The sequence below is a fragment of the Tuber melanosporum genome (genome assembly GCF_000151645.1).
Source record: "Tuber melanosporum whole genome shotgun sequence assembly, scaffold_35, strain Mel28".
NCBI classification, from domain to species: domain Eukaryota; kingdom Fungi; phylum Ascomycota; class Pezizomycetes; order Pezizales; family Tuberaceae; genus Tuber; species Tuber melanosporum.
In genome coordinates, this window is record NW_003299030.1 from 527597 (window position 1) to 552464 (window position 24868).

The following is a 24868-nucleotide window of genomic DNA, read 5'->3' on the forward strand; positions in this document are numbered from 1 at the left end:
TTAGAGAGAAAACAAGAAAAAAGTAGCCCTCCCCCCTCCTTAAAAAAAAAAAGATGAAAGAGGAAAAATATGGTTGAAACAGGGACTTATTCTAAAGTAATTTAAGTTCAATAGCATATTTAAATAGAAACTTTACATTTACCTCACCAGTACTAGTATGATAGTCATATTAAATGTTTTTTGGTTATTTACTAGAATACCCCTCGGTAGCGCTGAATTTGTCTGCATATCCTCACAAAAAATAGTTTGCTAGAATACCCCTCTATATACCTGGGTAGAGATATGAGAAAAAAAAAGACAGTGTAGACCCTATTCTATCTTTTGATTGTAAAAAGTAAGAAACATCTTAAACAAAGTTATATTATTTTATCTCTGGCTCTTATGACCAATTTGCCTTCAAGTTACCATTCAACTCCCAATCATGGCCTTTATTTCTTTTCCCAAAGCCACTTGATGGCATTATCACTAAATCTATCCTTTGAACCCTTCTCTGATTATAAAGCACAACTTTATCAATGGGGAGTTTCAGATAACTTTACTGTAAAAATCAAGAAATCAGACAGTACAAGATGTGTTGCAAAATGTCATCTAGCAGCTGACTGCCCTTTCGATGTTCAGGCCACCAGGGATAAAGGAGAAGAATGAGTTCTTATAACAGTTTTAAATCTAATCTATACTACCTGTTTAGAAGTAACACCAGTACCTCATGACTCCGCCAGTCAGTTCATTTACCTCCGAGAGGCTGTTCCAAATATTCTTACAATTACAAGAACAACAAAGCCTAAAGATATCCAACAAGCTATGCAGCTATATCATAATGCCAACATTAATTATGCTGCCTCGCATAAGGTACTCCAGTTTTTGAATGGTCAGGATATTGGTAAAGAGAGAGCACAATTTCGACAATTATCATTATACATTCAGAAGTTTGGTGAGATTGACAAAGCAGGCCACTTTCATATCAGTGCCTGCCAGGAAAGTAGGCATTTTCAACGCTTATTTATTTGCCCTTCAGCCAGACGTCATCTCTTTCAAAGATCACCAAAATTCATTGCCGCTAATGGTACATTTACTAAGTCAAAGTTTCATCAAATTCTACTTTTTGCTGTTGGAATAGATGGAGATAACTATGTTATCTTGCTTGCATGGGTATTGGTAAAAAGTGAAAATCAAGATGGATGGAAGTACTTCTTCTACAATCTTGTCTGGTACTATAAACTTGAACACTATTGATATCCACCTACTTTTGTGTTGAAAATAAGCAGAGCAAAATTTAACAAGTATATTGTATAATAGTGCAATACCTGAAATTAATCAGCCTAATACAACATTTATAAGCGACCAGGACAAAGGATTAATAGCAGCTGATCACATTCTCAATAATGCCATTAGAGCATATTATTATTAGCATATTAGCAAGAATGTGAAAAAGGATTTTGGGGTCAGCACCAAGGATCTACTTTAGAAGCTTGCATAATCAGCAAATATAGCTCAACTTTACGAATATCTGGATACTTTAACTAACTTAAAACCGAAAGCGGCCTCATATATCAAAGAAATTTAATTCGAACTTTTTTCTTCTGCCCACTTTCCTGACCAACAGTATACACATGATACTTCCCATATTGTTGAATGTGTGAATTCAATCTACTTAGAAGAGCGTGAGCAACCAGTTCTCAAAATGTTAGATGGAATTTAACATAAGGAAATGGATCGCCACTATCAGAATTATGAAAAGGCAGAAGCTTGGTTACAGCCTGGAGGCTCTCCCTTAACAAACTTTGGAATGGAGAGATTGAAGAAGAGTCTTAAGTTCACTGGGCAGTATACTATTAGAATTTCTGGCCCTGATAATGTCCCGGTAATAAGGCCTATCAATGATGGTTGAGAGTATACAGTTAATTTGAAGTCACGAAAATACACCTGCCATGAGTTCTTTGATACTGATATTCCATGCGCTCATGCTATCGCTGTTATCTACTTTCTCCAAAAGGCACCTATTAACTACATGCTAAGGTATTGTTGGATTGAAACTTATAAGGAAGCCTATTTAGTCAACTTACCCATTATCAATATGGAGCAACTTTCAGTATCACAAGTTGATTACACCTTCAACCAGGTTGAGGTTATAGGACCAGACTTGAATATCAATTTAGAACTTTTAGTGGATGCAGATTTGGGCCAATCTGGTACTATACAAGAGTCAATTATGGAGGGCTCAGATGGTATTCAGAATAACTTATCCTTGGTACTGGAGCTACCTGTTATACGAGTATCTCGTGGAAGACCAGCCAAAAAAAGAAGAGTAGGAGACCATCCATCGTATATCCTAGTACTTAGAAGAGAAATGGCTAGTCAAGCACCTCCTCGATGTTCTGCCTATGGTAAAGTTGGCCATTATGCTCAGACATGTCAACAATCCGATATTTAGCTCTTGTCTTTGTATACTGGTGTAAAATATTTATCGTTTCCTCTGAAAATAATTGATCGTGTAGTAGATCTTAAGAGGCTACCTTGGAACTATAGTATTGAGTATATTTGCTACCGGAACATGCCATGGGCATGGGGGAATTCTAGCAAACTATTTTTTGTAAGGGTATACAGACAAATCGAGCGCTACCGAGAGGTATCCTAGCAAATAACTGAATTTTTTTTTTACTATGCTAAGGTGGTCTTGGCGCCAGTTATATCAATCATAGACAAGATAGGAGCCAATTTGGACACCAGTAACAAAAAGCGGACAAATGTCCCTAGGAGGTTTATAAAAATTCAGTTATGATACAACAGATCCTAGGTTTCCTAGATTGCCCTCTAGTTCCGCGAAGCTGGACCAGCCCAGACACCTCCCGAAACCGTAAACCTGTCTGTAATTGAATATCTAATATTGCTCATTGTCTGCTGGAAATTCAATGACAAAGGTCTCTCTAATCATAACCTATCACTCGCGAAACTTGAAACTTGAAACCCTAGATCCAATTGCAGTGTAGAGTATCATAACTTCCCTCATAGACCCTACAGCAAAGCCAACCATAGCACACCGAGATCACTAATGATAAATTGGTGAGAATCCAGTGTCACATGGGTGGACGCTGTAAAGAAACAATCGAACAATCGAACGGCGTTCTTCGTCCTCGGGCTTTCTCCTCTCGATAGAGTCAAGAAGTTCAATCCTTTTCCATCCTAAAAGGGGAGGGGAAAGGTGCTCACTGCGTCTTTTACCCCCTTCCAGAAAAGGAAATTATTTTTTCGACTATTGCACAGTCTAATTATTCAAGCGCTTACGGCACGACGCAGGGCAAGCTACACCCAGGGAGCTACAAGGTACGATACACTTTTCATAGCCTCACAAAGTTCAATTTAGGTTATCAAGAATCCTCAGAGGAACAAACTCTAGTTGCAAGCAACAAAAAGTAGCTGACTTTCCGCCACACTAGGCCACTCACTATCTCCATCAATGCGAAACTAGTATATACCGCATTAACTGGGGAAAGCCTCCAGACCACTCTCTGCGTTGGAAGGGCGGGACGCGGGGGAAGTAAAACTTGCAATTGCGTCAAAGTTGAGAGAGACCTGAAAAGGTTGGTCCTGGTGATACAGAGTTGGATCTGACGCTTTATTGCCAGTTTGATAATTAAGAGAAAATCCTCCCCGATTCTACGCATTCTTCCTGTACTCGCCTTTCGGATATCATCCTTTGCCTGGAGCTGAGGTTAGGGGTGTTTTGGCAGTGGTTTCGTCTTCCTATCCAAGAGAAGGAATTTTTGACATCTTAGCGCGAGGTTCAACTTTTCCAGTAAACCCGCTATCTTCCCAAAAACATATGATTCGAAACCTTGCCCGTAATTATCATCTGTTTTTTGGCTTATCGCGTCGATCTGTTCCGGCACCGAGGGAGATTTATGAGTGACATTTTGTGGACAATAGAGCTGAGACATCGCATCTTGGGAGCTCTGACTTACCATCGCATTTGGCATCACATTATTTCCACCCCGAGGTTGAGGACATGGTATTCTCCTAAACTATGACGACCATCTCTTCAGGACCGGCCTTTACTATTCTCTCTTCTACCTCTAGCCTTGACTTAACTAATCTGTTCCTGAACATCCCCTTCTCTAGTGCCATGCGGCCGATTCGTGAACATCATTACCAGATCAAGCATATCATTACCCTAGCTTCCCGAGATCATATAATACAACAAGGTGAAACAAGGAAGAAAGAGAAAGCACGAAAGATAGCGCTAATAAAACCCGGTATCAGAACGCACGGAAAGAAAGATCATTAAAAGAAATTTGAAGAAAAGGGGAAACCCTAGACCGAAAAGCATCAATTCCAACCCAAACCAACCCAATTAAGCTAATCCAGGCTTTTGCACCCATTCTCCCATATCTTACAAGGGGAAGAGAAAAATAGCAGACAGGAGCAGCAGGTGAGGAAAGAACTTCTCTTCAATGGTTGACGACCCTAAGACTTCTCTTAGGACTCAATAAAACACCCCAGAATGACGGTTCTTCGTAGAGAAGATCCACCGGACTCTCACTACCCCCCACACCACCGAGGATGCGGCTATTCTCTCTGAGACCGCTCTCACTCAACCGTCTCGAGTGCCCGGTACTCTCGGCGAGTTTCGCGCTGGCCTCACGGAGTTCTCGTATCTTCCTACGGTACCATATATATGCGCATAGCAGAACAATAATGACAAGACATACAATCCCACCAACTATCCCTCCCACAATTGCTCCGACCTTTGGAGAAGATACAGCGCCGTTACCACTACCCCCCCAGGATCCACTAACGGAGGTAGAGGTGGTCACCGAGCCATCTTTATTCGTAATTGTAGCGACCGTTCCTGTCGGGTGTGGAGAAATGGTAGTATATTTATAGTCACCAGGTTTTCCGGAAGCAACTGGCGAATTCTCGTCTGGAGCACGAGCCGGCTTAGTTACCCTCGCACCGCCATATGCATCGCCACCAACAATATCAATTACAACTTGTGGAACTTTGTACCCTACTGGCCCTGCTAATGCCGCGTTGGATTTGGCTTTTGACGCAACAAACCCCTTCGTCCATGAGGCGCTTGAGGCATTGAAAACATATATCCCAGGGCTATCGCAAGAAAGTTCTTGGCCCACGTATCCTCCGATAACGATCATGCTTTCTCCATACATTTCGCATGAGTGGCCCGCTCTGGCGGGAGGTACATTCTGCCCACTTGTGTTTACTTGAATCCACGTAAAGGACGGGATGGTGAGGACCCAAGAATCATCATATTGCTTTTGCTCTGCAAAGGGTACTAGATTTTGACCCCCGAAGAAATAGATATTATGTGAGCTCCCATCGGCGGCAGAGGCAACGGCAGCACAGGGGTTAACCCTGTACTTTGGTGTCGGTCCATCGGTGGCTTGCTTTGTCCATTGGGATTTAGAGATGTCATAAACATCGACAATATTAAGTTGGGAGAAGGTATCATTGGTACCACCTCCAAGAGCAACCAGTATACCCTCCTCACCCCAAGGAACCTAACAGGGGCTAAATCAACCAAAGACCAAAAACCGCAAATTTCGGAGTAACTCACGAACAACAGCACGCCATCGGCCCTCTCGGGAACACCTGCTTTCTCTAAACCATGTTCGGTGATATTCCGGAAAACATTTTTCTCCATGTCAAACTCTAATAAACTCTTCAAGTATACCCTAGGAGTCTGGAGGCTCCATCCCTCAGTTGTGTAAGCATCGAGGTGACCACCAAAGTAGTACCCCTTGCTCTGTTGGGGAACGCTAATTCCCGCTCCTTCCGCCGCTCTTTCGATTTGCTTACTTCCGGAATCACTAGAGACAGAGGTCCTCGATGTAATGTCAGACCATTCTCCAGCAGCTACATCGTACCTCCAGATTGAGAATGCCGTTGGCTTAGTAACAGGCTTGTCAGAGAAAAGGCCACCATAGAGGTAAAGATTGTCGTTATTGTGCCACAGATACCTACGTTATTAGTCAGTAGTTTTTCGTGAACATGGGCAAACCCGTACTCACCCATTCGCAACAGCAGGTGGTCCCTTTGGCTGAGGCAACGTCCTCAAAGGCGGCGATCCCGCGTCCCAATCGTTTGTCAATGAGAGACTCAAGAAATTGTTATCTATGAAGATCAGCATTGCCCTATAGACACAACCTCGGACGAAATAGCCTACTCCAAGTATCACTGTTCTGATCCGAACTCCCTCTCGCCTGGCCACCGTAGATGTAAATTGTATCCTTTACCAGTGCCGATTGGTGACTCCACCTCAAGCAAGCATCTGCGCCCGTAGGAGTCGCTCTTGGGGCCAATGTTTGGTCCTCCATTTCTAGATCGGGGTCGACTAGACAAGCTTCGAGCGGCTCGCTCCTGTGGGAGCTTAATCCGAGGGAAGCAGATAGAGATACAGGAAACAGAGCGATGAGCACGGATATTCTCAGGAGTTTCGCCGGTATTCGGAGTGTAGTGGAAGAAATGGGAGAAGTTTGCTGTCCACGTAACATGAGACAACTATATGCTAAGATTGAAAGTTAGAGAAGCTCTGGGCAACAGCTGAAGCGGACCAAACCGTGAGGAGGGTAGAAGAAGGAAGTAAATTTTTCGTTGCAAAAAATAGAATAGCCTAGAGCGCCACCGGTATGGTTAGCAAGAAAGTGTAGAAACGGTTTCAAAGCGAGGATAGATGGTGAGGGTGTTGGCACTTAGTATCACGAACCTGTATGAGTATGAGAATGATATCACGTTTTTTTCACAGTAGAACCCAATCAACACTAATGCTGTTTTCCCCATACAATTCCCATTTAGAGAAATGATTCGCATACATGCTCGAGTTCCATGGAACAGCTACTGTAATCGCTTGCGTCGGTGCCGGCAATTCTTGTTCTGAGGTGAGCTCTCTGAGGATTGGCAAGGTTCCGCTGAAAGCGATCTACATATTCGGTACATCACTTGGACCTATTTCTTGGCGCCGGGCACCATTCCCTTCAAGGGAAGGTCAGAAGAACTTTGGAACCTACTCGAGTAACCGCTTTCAAACCAAGCATAACCCCTCAGGGTAGAAATTTCCCCCCGGAACATGAATTACCGGCACGATTCCGCAAATTTAGAGCTAAAAATCATTGTAAATTAGTCCACTTGTTTTGAGCCTTGAAGCCCCTTGGGGGATTACAGTACTTGCACATGTGCCAGAGAGTCAGTGGTGCCAAATGTATTCGATCCACTGAGCTCAAACATGGAACCAGTACCCGATTACGGCCAAAGCCACCCATTGAAAAGAGGGGAAATCAGCTAGGAGATCCCTCCGTCTTACTAAACGCCCCGGGACCGTTACTGTATTCATCACATTTACGATACGGATAAAGCCCCAGCACGTGAAATTTAGCATTGCTCCCTATCCTTAAGGTAATCACCATTTCAAACCGACTCTCCAAGATGCCCCACACATCTCCTATACCGCTCATAGGATTCACCGCAGCCAAGTTCAAGCCCCGAAGCGAAAGCCAATTGTGATATTTCAAAATATCAATACCCGGTTTGTGATCCGACCAAGTTATTACTGGGATCTCCGGCATCTCCGGGATAAAGCGGGCCCTACTGACCAATGACACCGTCCCCGGCTCCAGCCGGCATATCTACTTATAGACTATATAGATAGAAACATCACTTCTGCCACCCCGGCCGAAGCTTGGATAGGCAAAGTACCGGTACCGGTATCAACAAGAGCATCATCCGCATGCTCAAATCGACCACTGCCGAACGGATAACGTAGTATCCACAGCATCGCTTTCCGACAGCGACCACATTGGCCTACCAGTAATCATACTCCATCACCGTAGTCACGCAAGCAAAAGGCCTCTTGGTAGTGGAGTGATAAGTTATCTAAACAACCTTCCATTACCTCCTTGGGGTCCCCTCTACACCTCCGAGACCGCGAACTCACGCTTCCCCGGTATCATATGCAAGTATGTGCAGTCGATCTATCGGAATCCCGCAACCACAGTGCGAGAACCTGAGGGCGCCCCGCCACCAACACGCTTGTTATGAAGAGCAAGAAAAATTAAAGCCTAAGAAAGTGAGGGCTAGGAGGCCCGACAAGGTATTATCGGAAACGGCTAGCTCTATCCGATCTTACTAAATTCCAAAGATATGATACTATACCACGAGAAAGTTAGATATGCACCAACAGCGCTTGTTGTGCATACCGGTACTTAAAAAAACTGCCCGTGAATATCCCTCCAGAAGCCTCCCCAATCCAAGAGCTTCAAAAATAAAGTGACTTCCGGCAGTCAGTAGCAAAAATACCAAGTTCTCAGTCAGACCCCGCACACCCACCAAGAGCAGACCCCCACCCCCGAAATCACAAACACCATATTATTAAAAGACCCCAAACCCTTTCCCGCAGCCAACTAATCCACTATCATACCGCACCACAACCACCACCACCCACCAGCACCACCCGCCAACACCAATGCACTACACCGTGGTCCTTCGTAGATGCAACCCCCATTCCTCCTCTTCCATACAGCAACCAAGATCAACACATTCAGAACAAACACCGGATGCATGCGTGCATGCATGCAGGTGCCCACTGCATTCTGATGCTCGGTGAGCTGGCTGATTGGTAAACTAAAAATATGATGTAGATTTAACCCGCGAGGCAATGGCAGCTAGGGTAGTTTGGCCCTGCTAGGATCCGTTGAGGAAGAGGGGAAGAGAGCTCCCGGCGCTAGATGACGCACGAGCTCACAGTAAGCTCGGGGTGTGCATCATAGATACGGTGCCGTTGTGGTTTGATGTTGAAAGGAGGAGCAGACTTTAAAGTCCTAGTTGTAGTATCGGCTACCTTGCATTTTGAGGATGGCTTGGGAATTGATCTTCTGGAGAGAGGATCTAGACTATGGGGGATTCAGACCCCCCTTCGAATGCACCCGGAGAGAGATATAAGAGGGGCGTTAATAAAGCCCACCAATTGCCCCCCCTGAAAGTAGCAGACCAGAGACCACTCCACCTCTACCGTATCAGGGCGATGATACAAAAACAGAAGAAAACATCAATCCGGAAGCTCTTGGCGTAAGTGGGGGGCATTCGAGCAACCACTGGAAGCCCTTTCACACAACAATCCAAGGCTTTGGATATGGCTTGAATGAACATGCCTGCGCATGCAGCATTGGCGATGTATCCCGGTCACCGGTAGACGAGATATTATGATGGTTAGCGAGGAGGCGTTCGCAAGCTCGGACCAACACTGTTTAAACTATCGGCAGGCGCGACAGATGTCCCCTGCCCCCCCCGATGTTCTGATTGGCATGGGGAGCCGGGTTCTAGCCCTAACGTGCAACCATAGCCCCTGCGTGCGGCTAACAAACACCTCTCTTTCAACCCGATGAAAGTTTGACTACGAGGCTGGTGACAACAATGGTGAGCAGAATGGCATGCAACCCAAACCATGCTACTTCACGCCTTCAGTGCGATACATTCTGAAGCTGTAAAAAAATTGAAAAATCGATATTAGACTATGGTTAAGAATTCTTTCAAACATCTCCTCAAGTGCTCACAGATCATTAAATAATTTCTGGCTACTTTTACATGTGATACCGGTATCTCAGAGTCTGAGTTGAAAACAGCGCCAAGCCTTACAATTCCACATGCAAAATCGTCAGAAATTGGGCCAATGCCAATGCGTCAGCCATATCTCTCTTAATAATTCCTCAGCCAATTTACAGTACTCGTACGGTAGTTAGACACAGAGTCCTAAAGGGTTGGAAAGCAAAATCCAGGGAATTGCTTCACATATTGGTGAAGTCTTGGTTTGGACTGCTTCTCTTGGTCAGTGGTTGGAAGGAAGGTCGTGAATTCTGGCTGTTTCAGCCCTTACAGGGCTCATCATTTTTGACACCAGCCTCGTACTCGTACAGTACTCAAGCAAATTTATCATTCTGTATGCCTTTTCTCCACTACTCGCGAGAAACGCCGTGCTAGTACGGCACTATAGAATGCTTGATAGCATCCTCTGCTACCTTACGCGATGTGTATTGGCTTTGTATTGTAGGGGTGATTGATGTAACTTATGTACGAGTTTCTGCCTGCAATAAAAAAGTGTTATAGGTATACAGTAGTAGCACAGTGCTCCAAGATCCAAGCCGTGATGCTGTATCGATCCGGGTTCATACTCGTCTGGACATGCTGAAATGCATTTGAGCCGAGAAATTCGGGGCGTAAGAGTAAGGTAGAGAGATTTCTGCACAGTAATCGTGGTTAACTCAGCGCACAGTAAAGTTAACCGGCAACAGCTCTGGGGCGAAAATTACGATTAATCACTTTACGCAGTCATGGCGTTCTCCCCCAGTCTGACGTCGGACCAAGCTTCCATGGTTAGCAGGCGGAAGGGTAGCACGGCGCGGAAGGTTCAAGACGTATTCCTTCGGAATCCTTCCTTTCTTCCCTCTCCCAACTTTTGAGACCCCAAGAACGTTTTGTGTGTGTGGTGCACCTCTTTGTCACTGGCGGCAGCTCTCCCCTTTGAGCGATTTATTGGTGGAGGTCTTCTGGAACCATTCGCTGAAATTCTAGGCACGAAAAACCTGCAGTAAAAAAGCATTCACTGAAATGGGCGGGCGTGGCGTCTGATTGGTAGCCAATAAGTGAGGAAAACAGGCTGTCTTACCCTTCCGAAAAAATAAAAATCCGCAGGAACCCCACACGCCGAAGAGTGGATTGTTCGATTTATGATCTGTCGGTTGGTCCGTTCGCCATCCGTTGTTGGTTGGAGGGGGAGGCCATAAGTTGTTCGAATGAGGGACTGGTCGTGACCATTGACTAAGGACGGATGAAGAAGAGTTGGGTGATTGTGCTTCCACGAACAAGCCCCTTCCTCGCCTTGTGGTCCAATTTACCGCTGGTTCGTAGCCCGTTGTAAAATATTTGATGTCGGAACAGGCAACCTTAGACATGAGGATAATTTTAATTTTAAGGTTGTTCTAGAAAAGCACTGGAAATTCTAGGGAGGAAATTGCATAATAGAGTATTCATCATCGGGGGAAAAATCCGATACTTCTTCCTTGCTATACTCGTACATTTATCACCGATGCTGTTTCGTGTGTGCGAGCTCCGGCTACCGTTAAGCTGCTCAGTGAGAGAGAGGGTTACTCTCACTTCCGAATTCAAGTCCCCACTGCTGGCCTACAGTGATTCAAATGGCTATAGCTATTCATCACCCCTGCTGCCTCAGTGCACTGTGCTACTCTACGGGCACTGTGCTCCAAATCTATTCACCTGCCGGGTTACACTCCTGGCAGCTTTGTCTTAGCCTGGCCCTCGCCAATCGCCCTTAACGCTTGCTCCCTCCGTCATCCCAGACCCCCCTCCCTGCCTCCCCGCCATTGATCCTCCCTCGCTTCTCCCATCACTCTATTCCTCCCCTCCTTCCCCTCCTCCTCGCACCATCACCCTAAACTCCACATTCACGCTCACAGGACACTATCGTATCATACTCTTTCTTCACACTCCACCTCCGGTTGCCCTTCTCACCTCCCTCCTCTTCCCTGCCCCCCCCCCCACTTTTCATTCATCCTTTGCGCACCTAAAGACCTTTGCCAGCCATCAACTATTGTGCCTTGCACTCTTTGTTCATAGTGCCATCTCATTTTTTGTTCTAGTAGAGCCCTTTTGCCCCGGACAATATCGTGCGTCTGGCGGGTACTAATCGAGGAACAGGCTCAGCTATTACGCGGAGCCGCCTGCACTGCTTGATTCTGTTTGGCTCGCTCACTAGCATTATCTGTATGTTCCTTCTAGCCTACTCCTGCTTTTTTGCCCCATCTTAGTCTCCCCTGTCCACGGCTACCTGCCGCCTAGCTAACAACCGCTTCTTACTATCAAAAGATATTCTATTCAACCGTCTCCATTCGTGACGCGATATTTTTCTCACTTGAAAACCCTCAAGAGCGATCCGGAGAAAATTATCGCCGGTTTCAATTTGTTTCAGAAGGATTCCTGCAGGGTTGTTGTTTGGCCTAGGCACGGGACAAAGAGGACCAGTGAACTGGAGTCACTGCAAGGCAGAATCGTGACTCAAACCTGAGACTGACTTTACCCTAAGGACGGGAGGGCAGAGAATTCAAATTTTTGTTTTGCTTCTTCGCTGGCCCGGTCCGTTGGCTACTCACCTGGTGGGTTCCCGCTTGTCTCTGCTCTTTGCTGCGCTCTGCGTTTGTGCAAGTTTGACTGACCATGCGTGCGAATCCTAGAGGCTCTCCGTGACATATAAGTAAGAAGGTGGTTGCATACTGCTTTGTCCGCATTATTATTTTAGACGGGCCAGAGCTGATTTTGTGGTTCACAGTTTGGTTTTCAATAACCAAGAATTACCTTCTCCAGACATCTCCAGAGCAACTCAATTTGTTTGTTCCTACCCCTCCACCACCCCCAAGCACATAAGATCAGGATAGGGGAATGTCACTCCCGGAAGCTTACCTCGACGAAGTCAACGCACTCAACCGCGAGATACTAAAATCCAAACCCACGGACGTTCTCCAGTTCTGTGCTAACTTCTTCAATCGCCGCCTCGAAGCTCAGCGAGTCGAATTCCTGCTATCTGCTTCAAATAACTCTGGGTTTTCCTCTTCAAATACTTTCGGAGCAATGCCAAGTTCCTCAGCATATGGTGGCGGTGAAAGCCTCTTCCCTGGCTCCGTAGTGAATCTCGGTGGCCCCCCTTTAGATGGGAATCGCGAGAGCCCTTTTTCCGGAACAATAAGAGAAGAAGATGAAGACGTTGGACAGAGCCCAACTACCCCTAGCTTCAGACCGGCCGTTCTCGGAGGTCCTAGTATTTCGAATCCCAGCCTGGCTGCACCACCTCTATCACCTGGCCAATCACTATTCTCTCCTCGGTCTAGATTTGCCTTTGGTAATGATCAGCCTCCACACCCAGGCTCGTCGCACCTTTCCCCATCCATACACCTTTCTCCAAATTCTGCATCACTCGATTTCCCATCCAACTACAACATGGGTCGACGAACCTCCGTTTCCGCCGAGTCACTAGTCCCATCATCCTCAAATGAGGAATGGAATCCCCCCGTATACCCGAAGACCCCTGAACAGCTCGGCCGTTTGAAAACAGCTGTGTCTGGAAACTTTTTGTTCATGCATTTGGATGACGACCAAAGCGGACAAGTCCTTTCCGCGCTCATGGAGAAACCCATTCCCGGGAAAGGCACCAGGGTTATCACTCAGGGAGATGTCGGTGACTTTTTCTACGTGGTCGAGAAAGGCTCTTTTGATGTTTACGTCAATAGTGCCGGCAGTATGCTTCCCGGCCTCGATGGTATGGGCAAAAAGGTGAACTCAATTGGCCCAGGAGGGTCTTTCGGTGAATTAGCATTGATGTACAACGCTCCGCGTGCTGCCACCATCATATCTACAACTTCACAGAACATCCTGTGGGCATTGGACCGCGTGACATTCCGCCGGATCTTGATGGAAAACACATTTAAGAGACGCAGAATGTACGAGGCATTCCTTGAGGAAGTGTCAATTCTTTCCTCCCTCGTCCCATACGAGCGCGCCAAGATTGCCGATGCTTTGGAGCCATTCACGTTCCATCCTGGAGATGTCATTATTCAACAGGGTGATCCAGGCGACAACTTCTACATCATCGAGTCTGGTGAAGCGGAGGTGGTCAAGCACGGTGCCCACGAACCGGTCAATAGGTTAACAAAGGGCGATTATTTTGGGGAGCTTGCACTATTGAATGACGCCCCGCGTGCTGCGAGCGTTAGAGCAGTAACCAGGGTGAAAGTGGCGACTTTAGGAAAGGATGGATTCCAGAGGCTCTTGGGGCCTGTGGCAGAGATTATGCGAAGGAATGACCCCAGGTTAGCTGAGGGCGTTGACCCGCTCTCCAATGTTGGAAGCCCTGGACCCTCGGGCGGATTTGATGGAGGAAAGGATGTTGTGGAGGAGGCTGCTGGCAGGGGGAGAGCCGTAGAAGTCTAAGGGCATAATTGGTTCTTAAGTTTTTTTTCACTTCAAATGGTGAGTATCTGGCTTAGACTGCTACTCTAGAGTAGTCAGAGGCTATTGGTGTTTCCTCCTCTTATTACCGTCTCCTTGTAACTATTCTTTCTCACTTTCTTTTTTCTTTTTTCTTTTCGTTTCTCTCCTTTGAGATTGATGCCCATGCATTAATGAATGGATGGGGGAAGAGCAGTGACACAGAGGGTTATAACGAAACTAGCAAAATGGGGCTTTCTTCTTTACCCTTTGTTCCATTCTTGCCCTGCTTTCTTTTTTTTTGCTGTCCATTTGGAAAGTTCGCAGTTATAGAGGTGGGGGGTGTCTGAGGTGGCACGAAGGAGGGAGGCACAAGTTGTCTATTAAGCATTCATCTTGGGCATAGTGGGGCTGCTTGTTACGCTTGGTTGGATGATTATTGAAAGCCATTTCCCCCTCTTGCAGTGCAGTGCGGTCGAGTCTTTTGCACAGAGAACATGGGCGATAAATGGTTACTATATTCCTAATATGATATCAGTATATTACCTGATTATTAAACCGAATAAAACGCGACTAACCTACCCGCAATTGTGAAAACCCATGGCATAAGATCCAGTTCTAGTAGTAATACACAGCAGAAGCAGAGAAACCGACCCATATTTATAGCAAAACCTAAATCCAACAACCCCGCTCCCCCCTTTTTAAAAAGAAAGAAAAGAGAGCAATCAACTGTCCAGAACTTCAGCCTTCTCCCTCCTCCTCTTGAGTATCTCCTGCCGGACCGCCTCAGCCCCAGCCTCGACCTCCAACACCCTCCCAATCCCCCTTTTCCACCTCTCCTCTAGCGCGGTCAACTCGGGCCGCACGTCCACCTGCACGCCCTTCCGTTCCTTGTTGACGACCTCGCACTCGGTCTTCAGCTCCATCAACTCCTCCTCCAGCCCCTTCAGCAGTGCCTCCAACTGCGAATTGTGCACGAGCCACGCATTCTTCCCGAACTCGTTCAGTAGCGTTAGGTTTTCCAGGCGTGCCTCCACGTGGACGGCGGAGGCATACGCAGCTGCGAGCGCAGAGCACGAGGCCTCCGCTGCCGGCTCGTACCGGCTCACGTCGATGCCGCCGACCCACGGCTTGCCGGCCGCAATCCTGTCGAGTTCAGCTTGCGTTGCTGGGCGGAAGTTTGACTCCACGAGTGGCGGGAGGCGTGGGTGTGGAGTCGTCTTATGGTCTGCAGAGAGTTCGGAGGTTATTTGTTTGTTGATGGATTCTAGCTCGGAGTCCGTGGGGGGGGTGTCAATGTCTGGGGTTTGTTAGCTTTTTGGTTATTGGTTGGGGGGTTGGGTGAGAGGGGATTACAGGGGAGAGAATCATAGGAAATGATGGCGTCCATGGCGGTTGCCATTTTGGTCTTTGGTGGTTGGTTGTCGGTGGAGGGTTTGTTTGTTTGTTCAATGGAGAGGTGGGTATGACAGTTGGTGGTAGTGGGGGTGGTGGTGGTAGACTACCGGTACGATGCTAACTTCTCTCCCTCTCTCCGGAAGCAAGCAGCGTGTTTGCCCCTTCGGGGGTTTTACCCTGGCGGCTTGGCGTAACTCCCGCTCGAGACCTACTCGAGTGCCGTACCAATACGTAACCTCGAAAAAATCCCCGACCTGGCCTTGGCTCTCATTTCTTTCCATGCTTAAATTCATTTCTCAGTAAACCCTACCCCTTGATCCCCTACGATATCATATTGCAACCTACATAATTTAACCTCAAACCTTGATTATCCCCATCGCGCATCCTAATCTTCGAGACAAGCCACTCGCCCACTCCCTCCTTCGGGGGCAGATTTCCTCAGAATATCGAGCTCATGGATGCTATTTGTTCGATGGTCATACATATAGTACCAGTACGCGATCAAGTTGTTGCTCAGCCGTACGCCTCGGAGGCATGATTTGAAGGGGTATACGATACTCCACCTGGAAAATATTGTCACGGCGAACCACTGCACGATCTATTCAATCAAGTCTTGGAAATATATCTTCAAGGAAGGAGTTATTGTAGCTGTGCTCGTATGTTGGAAACTACGATTTCTAAGTTAAGCTGATGATAATTAGACTCCTTCAAGATCATACATTAGCACCAAAACATTGTCATCATACATATACCGGTGCTCGAGTGTAATCGATTTCTGAAAGGTCGTTAGTGCGGGAGTTTCTCTGGGGGTTTCTTTTTCCCGACCACCACTTAAGAGGGCCACGCTCGTTCTTTTAACCAGAAGGGCCAAAGTGGACTTCTGGAAATTGAACCCGGAGCGAGAGACGCAATCCCCGAGAAATCCAAGCACTCACGGCTCTTTCGAAATGGATGTCAAGCTCTAGCTCTAAGCAAGCCAATATGAGGCTTCAGAAGAAAGGCTTTATGCCGCGCCTGAATGGGTATTGTGCGGTAAAGGCTGGTAGCTGTTATTCAAGGCAAGGATTATGATACTTGCCGTTTTCAAAAGTATCTGAAAATCTTGGCACGTTTTGGGCCTAGGAAACGCCAAGATCTCCGGATACTATTGAAAACGGCAAGTAATGCCAAGCCGCTGTTACATTCCTCCGGCCTTCTGCGTCATGGAGGCCGCTTAGATACAAACCGAGATCCCTCTAGTGCTGGATTCTTACTGAAAGGCTAGATATCACTTTGAGTTCTTTTGTTGGAAGTTATTTGCTCCAACACCCCACACCAGTGCTTCAAGATGGCTGAAAAGGAGTTTAGAGCTATGGGCCCCCAGGAACTGATGCACTTTTTGAATAGTACTTCTTTGGAGAATCACTCTACCGAAACTCGCTCAAGTGGGAATTTTAGGGAGAGCCGAGACGAGGTTTGTACATTTGGGATTTCGTTGACAGCCGTTATCAGATGGAGTACTGAGTTGGCAAGTTTTTGCTCTGTTAGGGAAATTCTTCCACACGCAAAGAGAAAGCTCCGGGATTGTCTATGATTAAGGCTCAGAAAAAAGGGACTATGCAAATAGCTCACTTGCCACTGGCAATGGTAGAGACATATGATGTGCGTGCCAGCGCTATTTACGGAATGCCCAAAGAAAAAGCACTATGCTAAAGTACTATAGAATCTCTTGAGATCACTCACCACGCTATTTCCACCTCCCGAAGGCACGGAACGGGACATAACCATGTCAACGTTCGAAGGGGATTTGATATCCTCGCCAGAGGAGTACATAGTTGTGTTAAAGCCGGGCTTGCACATTATATTCAATTACCCACCTACCGTGGAGGAGCTATCAATGAGCTTTGATGCTATTTGGCCAACACATCCACCAGGAACGTTATACACACCGGATCCGAGTGACTCAACGCCAATGGAGAGTGATACTATAAACAAATACCTAAACTTTGCATCTCCAAAGCTCACCCCCTCGGCGAACTTGAGAAAGTACGAGTTGCAGCCGCCAGAAATACACTTCCACGTACCAGCCCCGACGTCAATTAGCATTACCTTATTCAACGCGTCCTTCCCAGCAGCATACTTTTACCCGCCCAAAGACCCGGAAGACGTGCCCCCCGCAGGCCCCTCAGCCCCAAAAGCCTTCAGGTACGCCCCCGACAAGTCAAGGGAATCAGCTCCAGCACTAGACTTTACCCCGACGGGCGAGATTGCGTATGCCCCGCTCCCACCTTGGAGTCCCTTCTCCCTGTACAGAAGCCCTAGCAGCAGCGGCAATGGCGACGACGAAGCTTCCCCGACCCTGACCCAGCACGTCTGGGAGTGCCGCCCCGACGGCAAGTACAAAGTCTTCTCAGGCGGCACCTTTTCGACGACCTGCTTCGACGTGTTCGCCCAGACCGAGCGAAAGCGTGTGATCTCCTCGCTCAGCTGGGAAGTCGAGGTCTCGCCCGACGGGGCGATCAAGGACTTGGTGTCGGAGGAGGACATGCGGACGCTTAGTTGGCATTCGACAGACGATCAGCTGGTCATTCCTCCCCACGGACCAATGCAGAGGAAGAAGACGAGCGAGAAGAAGGTTTACGTTAATTATGCGGAGCCGTTTGGTGGTGGGAATAGTAAGCGGGGTGAAGGGGAGGAGGACGGAAGGGAGATTGGGAGGGATGGGTGGTGGATGGTTGCACCGAAGAAGTTGCCGCTTTCGTTCTCCGGGGAGCAGGAAGGGCGGAGGACTTTTATCGTTGGGTCTGTGGAGGAAGGGATGGAACTCTTGCAGGCTTTTATGACGAGGTGTGGAGTCGGAGAGGACGTTATCAAGGTATCATATGCATCCCTTCCTTGCTTCTCCACAAATCACTCGGTCTACAATTCACTAATCAAACCAGTCCTACACAACCCACTGGGCCCCCAAACTTACCTTCAGCCCCCCCTCCCGCCACACGCCCTTGGCATCAACAAACCACACACCCTCTATAAATCCCTATATGTGTTTCCCGAAATCCCTACTGATCAAATTCCTCTACCCCCGCGAACTCCGCACCCTCCTACCGCTAAGCATAACGCCTGAACCGCACCGCACAGTCCGCATATTCCCCATCTTCCGTGTCGTCGACGCGGGGGAGATGGAGGCAGAGGAAATCGTCCCAGGCGCGGACTTCGAGACCGAGATCGAGAAGGTCCTCGGTGGGCTGGGGTCTTGCGGCGGGGGGTGGAATTGCGGCCATCGGGGGTACAAAGTTGCAGAGGTGGGGGGCGTTAGGGTTTTTGGGCCGCCAGATGGTACAGGAGAGGGAGAGGAGGAGGAGGGTACGGTGATTGGGGCTAGTCCGCCAGGTGCTGATGGTAACTGTGGGTGGGGGGATATTGCGAATTTAGATGCGCTTGTGGTCGGGGACGAGGGGGTGAGGGGGATTAGGAGGGAGGGGTATAGTAGTGGGGAGGATACGATTTAGAATTATTCCTCTTTTTTATTTTCCACATTTTTTTGGTGCTGTGTACCATCCATCTATCGTAGATTACGGTATTTGGTAGAAGTATGATAGTATGGTACTTACTAGCACACTCTTTAGGATTGGACCAGCTCAGTCATGCTTCTCCCCCCAAAAACAAAATCACTTTTGTAAAAGCTTTCAACCTCATTGACAATACTAACCCCTCGAATGACTCAATCACTACCGCCAACTCAGCACGTCAAGCATAACCCAAAATCAATACCGCCCCCCCCCCCAAGCCTCACCATGCAAAGCGAGTCTCTACCACCAAAAAAAAAAAAAAAAAGTATAATACTCGCACAACAATTCCTACCTGAAGCATGCGATGCATAACGGGGCAACTTCCCATAATCATACGGTACCTAACTCCCATCCTCATCATCACAGTCATCCCGGGTCGGTTCGGTCCCTCGAAACTCCCCCAAACCAGCCAGCCAGCCAATGAAACTCCACGCGCAAAAAAAAAAATCCTCCCCGGCTGCCCTGCTTTGCCTGCCTGCAGGCGACTGCCAACACAGGGAAAAAAGAGAGACACCGCATCACTAAAGTAGGCAGCTACGATACTGCACGATAACTCGACTCCTATCAAGACAAGTCCGGGGGCAGCAGTACTTATATAACTCCCCCCCTCTCGCCTGCCCCGCCGGGCGTTGCAAGGCGTCGAAGAAGAAAGAAAGGATGAAAGAAAGAATGAAAGAAAGGAAGGAAGGAAGGAAGAAACCTATCCACCCATCTGACAAACCTATGAGTTATACAGTTGCCAGGTAATGTATCCGCGGAACAAAAAAAGAAAAGAAAAAAAAAAGTCACAGCCCCACAAAAAGAACCGGCAAGAAGGGGATGAAAGGGAAAAAAAAAAGAAAGAAAGAAAGGAACACTCACCCGACAACGTCCAATTGGACCGGGGGAGGCGGGCGGGTGCACCAATAATCTTGTTCGCAAGTCATTACGTAAGCTTCTCTCGCCTGCAACCTGGAGTACACTTTGTAGAACCTCCTACCTATCTACCTACCGGTATCGTATCGTACAGTACCGGTACTCACTTTGTGCTCTCGGGTGAGCGAGGCTCAAGCAACCGGCCGACCGGAGATACAGTAGGGTACGAGTACTCGTAACTGGTTACCGCATGGAAGGGTAAGAAAAGAAAAGAAAAGAAAAGAAAAGAAAAGAAAAGAAAAGAAAAGAAGAAAAGAAAAGAAGAAAGAAAAAAAGGGAAAGTGCTGAATTGTGTATCATATATCCATTGTCGGAGTTTAGAGGGGTAGTAGTACTGTACTTTGGTACGAGTTTACGATAATTACCGTAGTTATTGAGCCTGGGTTCTTTCCTTCCTTTCTCGGTCTTGACGGTTTTCTTGAGAATTATCCTCAGCCGTCCTTTTCGTTGCTGTTGCTTGCTCGTAGCTGGCTTTTTTTTTTTTTGTCCTACCGTGTCTGGAATGTTGCGCGGATGGACATGAGAGGGGAGGAGGAGGAGGAGGGACCCTGTTTCATTTCTTGGAAATTCTGATACTTGAGTGATACTTGTCGCTCTGTTTCTTGAAACTGCTACGAGTACGAGTACTAGAGTACCGGTAGTGGATGAGTATCATACAGGTAGAGTGCCTGCGTTGCATTGCGATTGTGCGCATGGGTGTTACGGGATGGATTGTATTCATAGGATGTAATTGTAATTACCACTTGCTTCTTCTTCTTCCACATATGGGGGAGGAAGGAAGGAAGGAAGGAAGGCAAAAAAAAAAAAAACAAGGAAATTTAATGTACTCGAGTATGACAATACTGTAATGGGAAAGACCAATACAATCCAATCCTATCGGACCAAATGAAACCAAAGTCAAATTGAATCAGGTAAACAAATTTGCGGCAGCGCTAAAGCGAGATGAAACTATTGTATCTACTTGTAAGATGAGAGAAGAAGGGAAAAAAAAAAGCAAAGTATGATGGTATTGTAAATAATTTAAAGAGATTTGTGTTTGGTTCCCCCCCTCCAACAAAAACAAAAAAAAGGGAAGAAAAATGGGAGGAAAAAAGAAAATCCAAACAACTGATCCCTACGCTACGCAAACAAACCGAACGGGAGGACAAAGTGGTTGAGATGGGGAAATTGGACAAAAAAACCTGTACAGGCTTCCTTTTTTCCGCGGAACCGGAAAAAGGGGGGAGGATGTAGGTGGATTAATTAGGCGAGCGTTCCTGCTTGACTTGATGCTGCTGAAGAGTGAGGATGATGATCGTGATGAGGGGAGTGAGGTGGACGATTCTGACAGTTTCGGCAATGCTAAGTAAAAGTTACTTGGTCAATACTCATCTCTTCCCTTTCCCACCATTCCTCTGGGTTTACTCGGGGTTGGGGGGGTTAATACATTCGAAGAGGCAGGAGAAGAGGAAGGAGGAGGAATCATCAAGTATGCATTCTGATGCAGCGATGGAAGGACCAGTTGGACGTGCTAGTAGTGGTGAATTGCGTTAGTTTTTTCCCATGGTGGTGGTACTGTAGAGTGCAAAACGGGTGCGGGGTGCTCAATACAATTGGGCTGGTAGCCTGCTTCTGTCTCCTCATGCCCCGATTCCTTGGATGGTGACTTGGTCGTCGGTGTTTTGACGCTGCTGCATCTCGGTCTTCGAGAAATTCCGCTGAAAAGGCTTTCAGGTCGTTGATTTGGCTCTGTTCTCGTCGAGTGTTAGTTCGCCGCTAATTTTGATAGAATGGGGTGAGTGAATGAATAGACGGGGGAAACCTACGGGCAGGAATGGCCTCGTGGCGGTCACCCAGTATACGTCCTCGCCGTCCTTAATTGAGGTAAGCCTAGGATCCGTAGAAGAAGGAGAAGAAACAGCTATGGTAGAGTTGAAAAGTACCTGAGTCCGCTCCAGACTGGCGGATGCCTCAGGGCCTAGGAATGAATTGATGCAGTCCTGAAGAACCTCCCATTCAATACCTTCAGCGGACATGCGATATGTCATTAAATTCTCCTCTCTGTAGGGTATAGGCGAAGGTGTAGTGTAATCCATAGTAGCGAGTGATCTGAGGTTCGATTCTTTCCTGCTTTCTCGGATTGAAACCGTTGATAGAAAAGTTGGTTTATCAAATTCAGCGCACAAGAAAGAGAGAGTCCGAAAAAAAAAAAAGAAACGAAAATAAAGACTGAACTTTGAAGTGCAATGCGGCTTTATTAAAAAAAAAAAAAAAAAAAAGCGAGAAATAACCCCACCCTCTCTCCGCGGCGGACCCCTTATGTATTTTGTACTCGTAGTCGGGTATGATACGAGTGCGGTGGTAGTCGGAGTTGTGACGACCTACTTGTGCTCAAATTGTCGATCGTTTTGGGGTGCCATCCATCCACGACTATGATACCTGTACCAGTAAGTGGGGCGAACACAACCAAGCCAACCAGGACTTTTTCGAGCCGGCCGCCTTAAATTTTTTCAGCCCTGTTCCACTCGAGCACTACGGAAACTTGGCAGTCGAGGGGATGAAGATCTCTTGAGTAGAGTACCGTACGAGTACGGTACTGTTCATGCAAGGTACTGTACCGTACTTTTTGCGCCTGGAAAGTGAAGTTATACCCGCGCCTCCAGAATTTTTGTTTTGTTCCGTCCATGGAACAAATTAAGTTGCAGGTTAGAATCCTAGGCCAGACTGGGTTGATGGCAGAAAGGGACACTTGGATACATAATTATTATGATAGATGCTTTTTCTTATGTCGTAATTCATAGGGTGAAGACAAAGATGGCGTACTGTAGGGCTGGATATGCGAGTGCAGCAGAAATTGTTTATAAGTTGCCACTGTTGCTATTATTCCTAGGGCAAGTCAGTCAGTCCCTGCGGGTAAACCGGTACCCCAGTATTGAACTACTCGTATCATATCAACCACATTACTAGGCCATGTCACCACTTGGTCTATGTATGATTCAACTACTCGTATGCACCGAAGCACATACTCGAGTAGTTATTATCTTCATGGTTGTTTGTCAGTTGCATCAAAAGACCCGTATGGCTGAATGAATGGTTAACCATTTACCCTTGACCGTTTGATAAAGATGATGCGGTGCGTTGCCAGTGCATAGGACAGACTTACCCGTGGGTATAATGGGCCACTCCGCTCAGCAGAAATATTGCCGGTATTCAAGCTAGTATTCCTTCTGGTCGGTTTGTCGCGGTCCTACCGCTCCGCATAATATTCCTACCCATAGTTGTTGTACTGTACGAATACCTATACAGTACAGTGCAGTGCAGTACAGCCTTGATCTTGTCGCCTTGCATTTGTACTGTATAGTACAGCAGCTGTACGGTGCTGCATAACTACGAGTGGTCCGACAGGCATCTCAAACGAGCAATAAGTTATCGTACCAGTAGCAAACCACTCGCCATTCCTACCGGTAGTTTACGAGGCCGGAACTAGGGCGGTGAAGGGTCGAAAGGTCATTTTGAACTAGAGAACTTGGTCTTTCTTCTGGAATTCTGCTCAAGCATCGTTTCTGCTGTGCCTCGTACCCAATTTGACCCCTCGGATGCTGATCGACGACGATCTTAACTAAACGAATGCCGGTATTGCCTTCTGACCTGCACCGTGCTTGGCCAACTATTCGAAATGCGGATCGCTGTTCTTGAATCGCCCTGTTTGAACGATTAATGTTTCTCTCCAGGGGTGATCGTTGAATCTGCTCGGAATGATAAGTTGCTTCGGCAGAATGCCCGAAATACCGGTATGATAGAAGGGGGGTCTTTCAAATGAAGTGGGAGATTGGCAACCCATCAGCTTCTAGAAGCGGAAATCTGATATTCGCTATTGAGGCGACAAGAGTTTATGCCACGATGCCGTATTGCGCACGTTTAGCCGTAGCCTACCCTCTCAGCTATGGGTAGAATCTAGTTCATACCGTTAATGTGGATGTCTTTGAATCGGCTCCTTTCGAGCGCAGGAGAATGGATAAACCGTACGGCCCCAGAGGAAAGAGTGACATCATCAAAAATGATAGATATATCTTGAGGCGAGCCCATTCGGTGATACTTTGCTAATCACACTTCTGGCCTCAGTGGGGACCTGGATGTACAAGTAGTGAGCCTCCCTACTTCCTAATGCTCCTGGGCCCAATTGCTGAGGGTCTTCGCATACAATACCGCTACTTTTGCAATGTGGCGAGGCTTCGAATTCCGAAATCCCGTAGGCAAGTATCCGGAATTACTTACGAAAAAAATGAAAGAACCAAAGGTCATTTCCCGTTTCCCGAAAATTCCTAACTTTGCGGATTTGCGAGAGGTTCCACCTTCTAAACCGCCGGTAGGTCTACTAGTATCTAAAGGAACACATTGTTTCCGGGAAACATTTAGTGTGTCTCATCTGTCGTGTATGCAAACGTGTGTAGAATGAAAGATGGCAAGCTGTAGCGGATGCTTAATATCAAACGTTCTATCACCATCAATGTGCTGCAAGGAGCCACCATGTAGAGTATCTAATATGACACCTCGGCGTCGGGTACTCGAGTACATGCTCCAGGTCTGATCCCGGAAGTCAAGACTGGGATCTTAGCACCGGTGATCTGCGAATAGAGCCATCAGCATTGCTAATGGTGGAGGGGAGTAGGGGGGCTGCGGTGCTCCAGATGATCCACCAATAGGATCCTTGACACCAACATTCTAGCATTAGGATCTGAAAGCTAGTAGATGTACTAGTATATTATATTGAGTGTGCGCGGGAACGAATCGCCTCACGGCAGATGTCATACGGTACTGGACCAGCTGATCAGTAACAGCCGACACGATAGGCGCTTTCGATTTCCTGCTGTGGAGAGTTACCTTGCTGCCTTGCCCTAATATTGAGCCTTAACCACTACTCTTAGAAAGCAGATAGCACTAATCGCTTCCCCGTCTCTCAGATACTATTTCCCGGGCTTGACGCGCTGCCCCTGGTTGAGTTGAGGAGGGTTATGCCTCTACAGCCTCGA

General features: G+C 47.2%; 5 protein-coding genes; 3 read left to right on the forward strand and 2 right to left on the reverse strand.

Moving 5' to 3' along the window:
- The first annotated feature begins 11507 nt into the window (after positions 1 to 11507).
- GSTUM_00007366001 (uncharacterized protein) lies at positions 11508 to 14566 on the forward strand. XM_002839363.2 has 2 exons: positions 11508 to 12173; positions 12252 to 14566. Exon 2 carries the CDS (start codon positions 12457 to 12459, stop codon positions 13999 to 14001), a length of 1545 nt encoding a protein of 514 aa, XP_002839409.1. The 5' UTR covers positions 11508 to 12173; positions 12252 to 12456; the 3' UTR covers positions 14002 to 14566.
- A 13-nt stretch (positions 14567 to 14579) lies between these two features.
- Positions 14580 to 15496, reverse strand: GSTUM_00007367001 (uncharacterized protein). XM_002839364.2 has 2 exons: positions 15355 to 15496; positions 14580 to 15298 (listed from the first exon to the last, which is right to left on the reverse strand). The coding sequence occupies exons 1-2, from the start codon at positions 15398 to 15400 to the stop codon at positions 14724 to 14726; spliced, it is 621 nt and encodes a 206-aa protein (XP_002839410.1). The 5' UTR covers positions 15401 to 15496; the 3' UTR covers positions 14580 to 14723.
- Positions 15497 to 15510: 14 nt separating this feature from the next.
- Positions 15511 to 16842, forward strand: GSTUM_00007368001 (uncharacterized protein; the record flags this gene model as incomplete). XM_002839365.2 has 2 exons in its annotated part: positions 15511 to 16052; positions 16109 to 16842. The coding sequence occupies one exon, from the start codon at positions 15511 to 15513 to the stop codon at positions 15697 to 15699; it is 189 nt and encodes a 62-aa protein (XP_002839411.1). The 3' UTR covers positions 15700 to 16052; positions 16109 to 16842.
- Positions 16843 to 19631: 2789 nt separating this feature from the next.
- On the forward strand, positions 19632 to 20059 carry GSTUM_00007370001 (uncharacterized protein). XM_002839366.2 has 1 exon: positions 19632 to 20059. The coding sequence occupies exon 1, from the start codon at positions 19691 to 19693 to the stop codon at positions 20036 to 20038; it is 348 nt and encodes a 115-aa protein (XP_002839412.1). The 5' UTR covers positions 19632 to 19690; the 3' UTR covers positions 20039 to 20059.
- Positions 20060 to 20575: 516 nt separating this feature from the next.
- On the reverse strand, positions 20576 to 22084 carry GSTUM_00007371001 (uncharacterized protein). XM_002839367.2 has 5 exons: positions 21782 to 22084; positions 21665 to 21712; positions 21450 to 21587; positions 21286 to 21369; positions 20576 to 21200 (listed from the first exon to the last, which is right to left on the reverse strand). The coding sequence occupies exons 1-5, from the start codon at positions 21932 to 21934 to the stop codon at positions 21102 to 21104; spliced, it is 522 nt and encodes a 173-aa protein (XP_002839413.1). The 5' UTR covers positions 21935 to 22084; the 3' UTR covers positions 20576 to 21101.
- Between the last annotated feature and the right edge of the window lie 2784 nt (positions 22085 to 24868).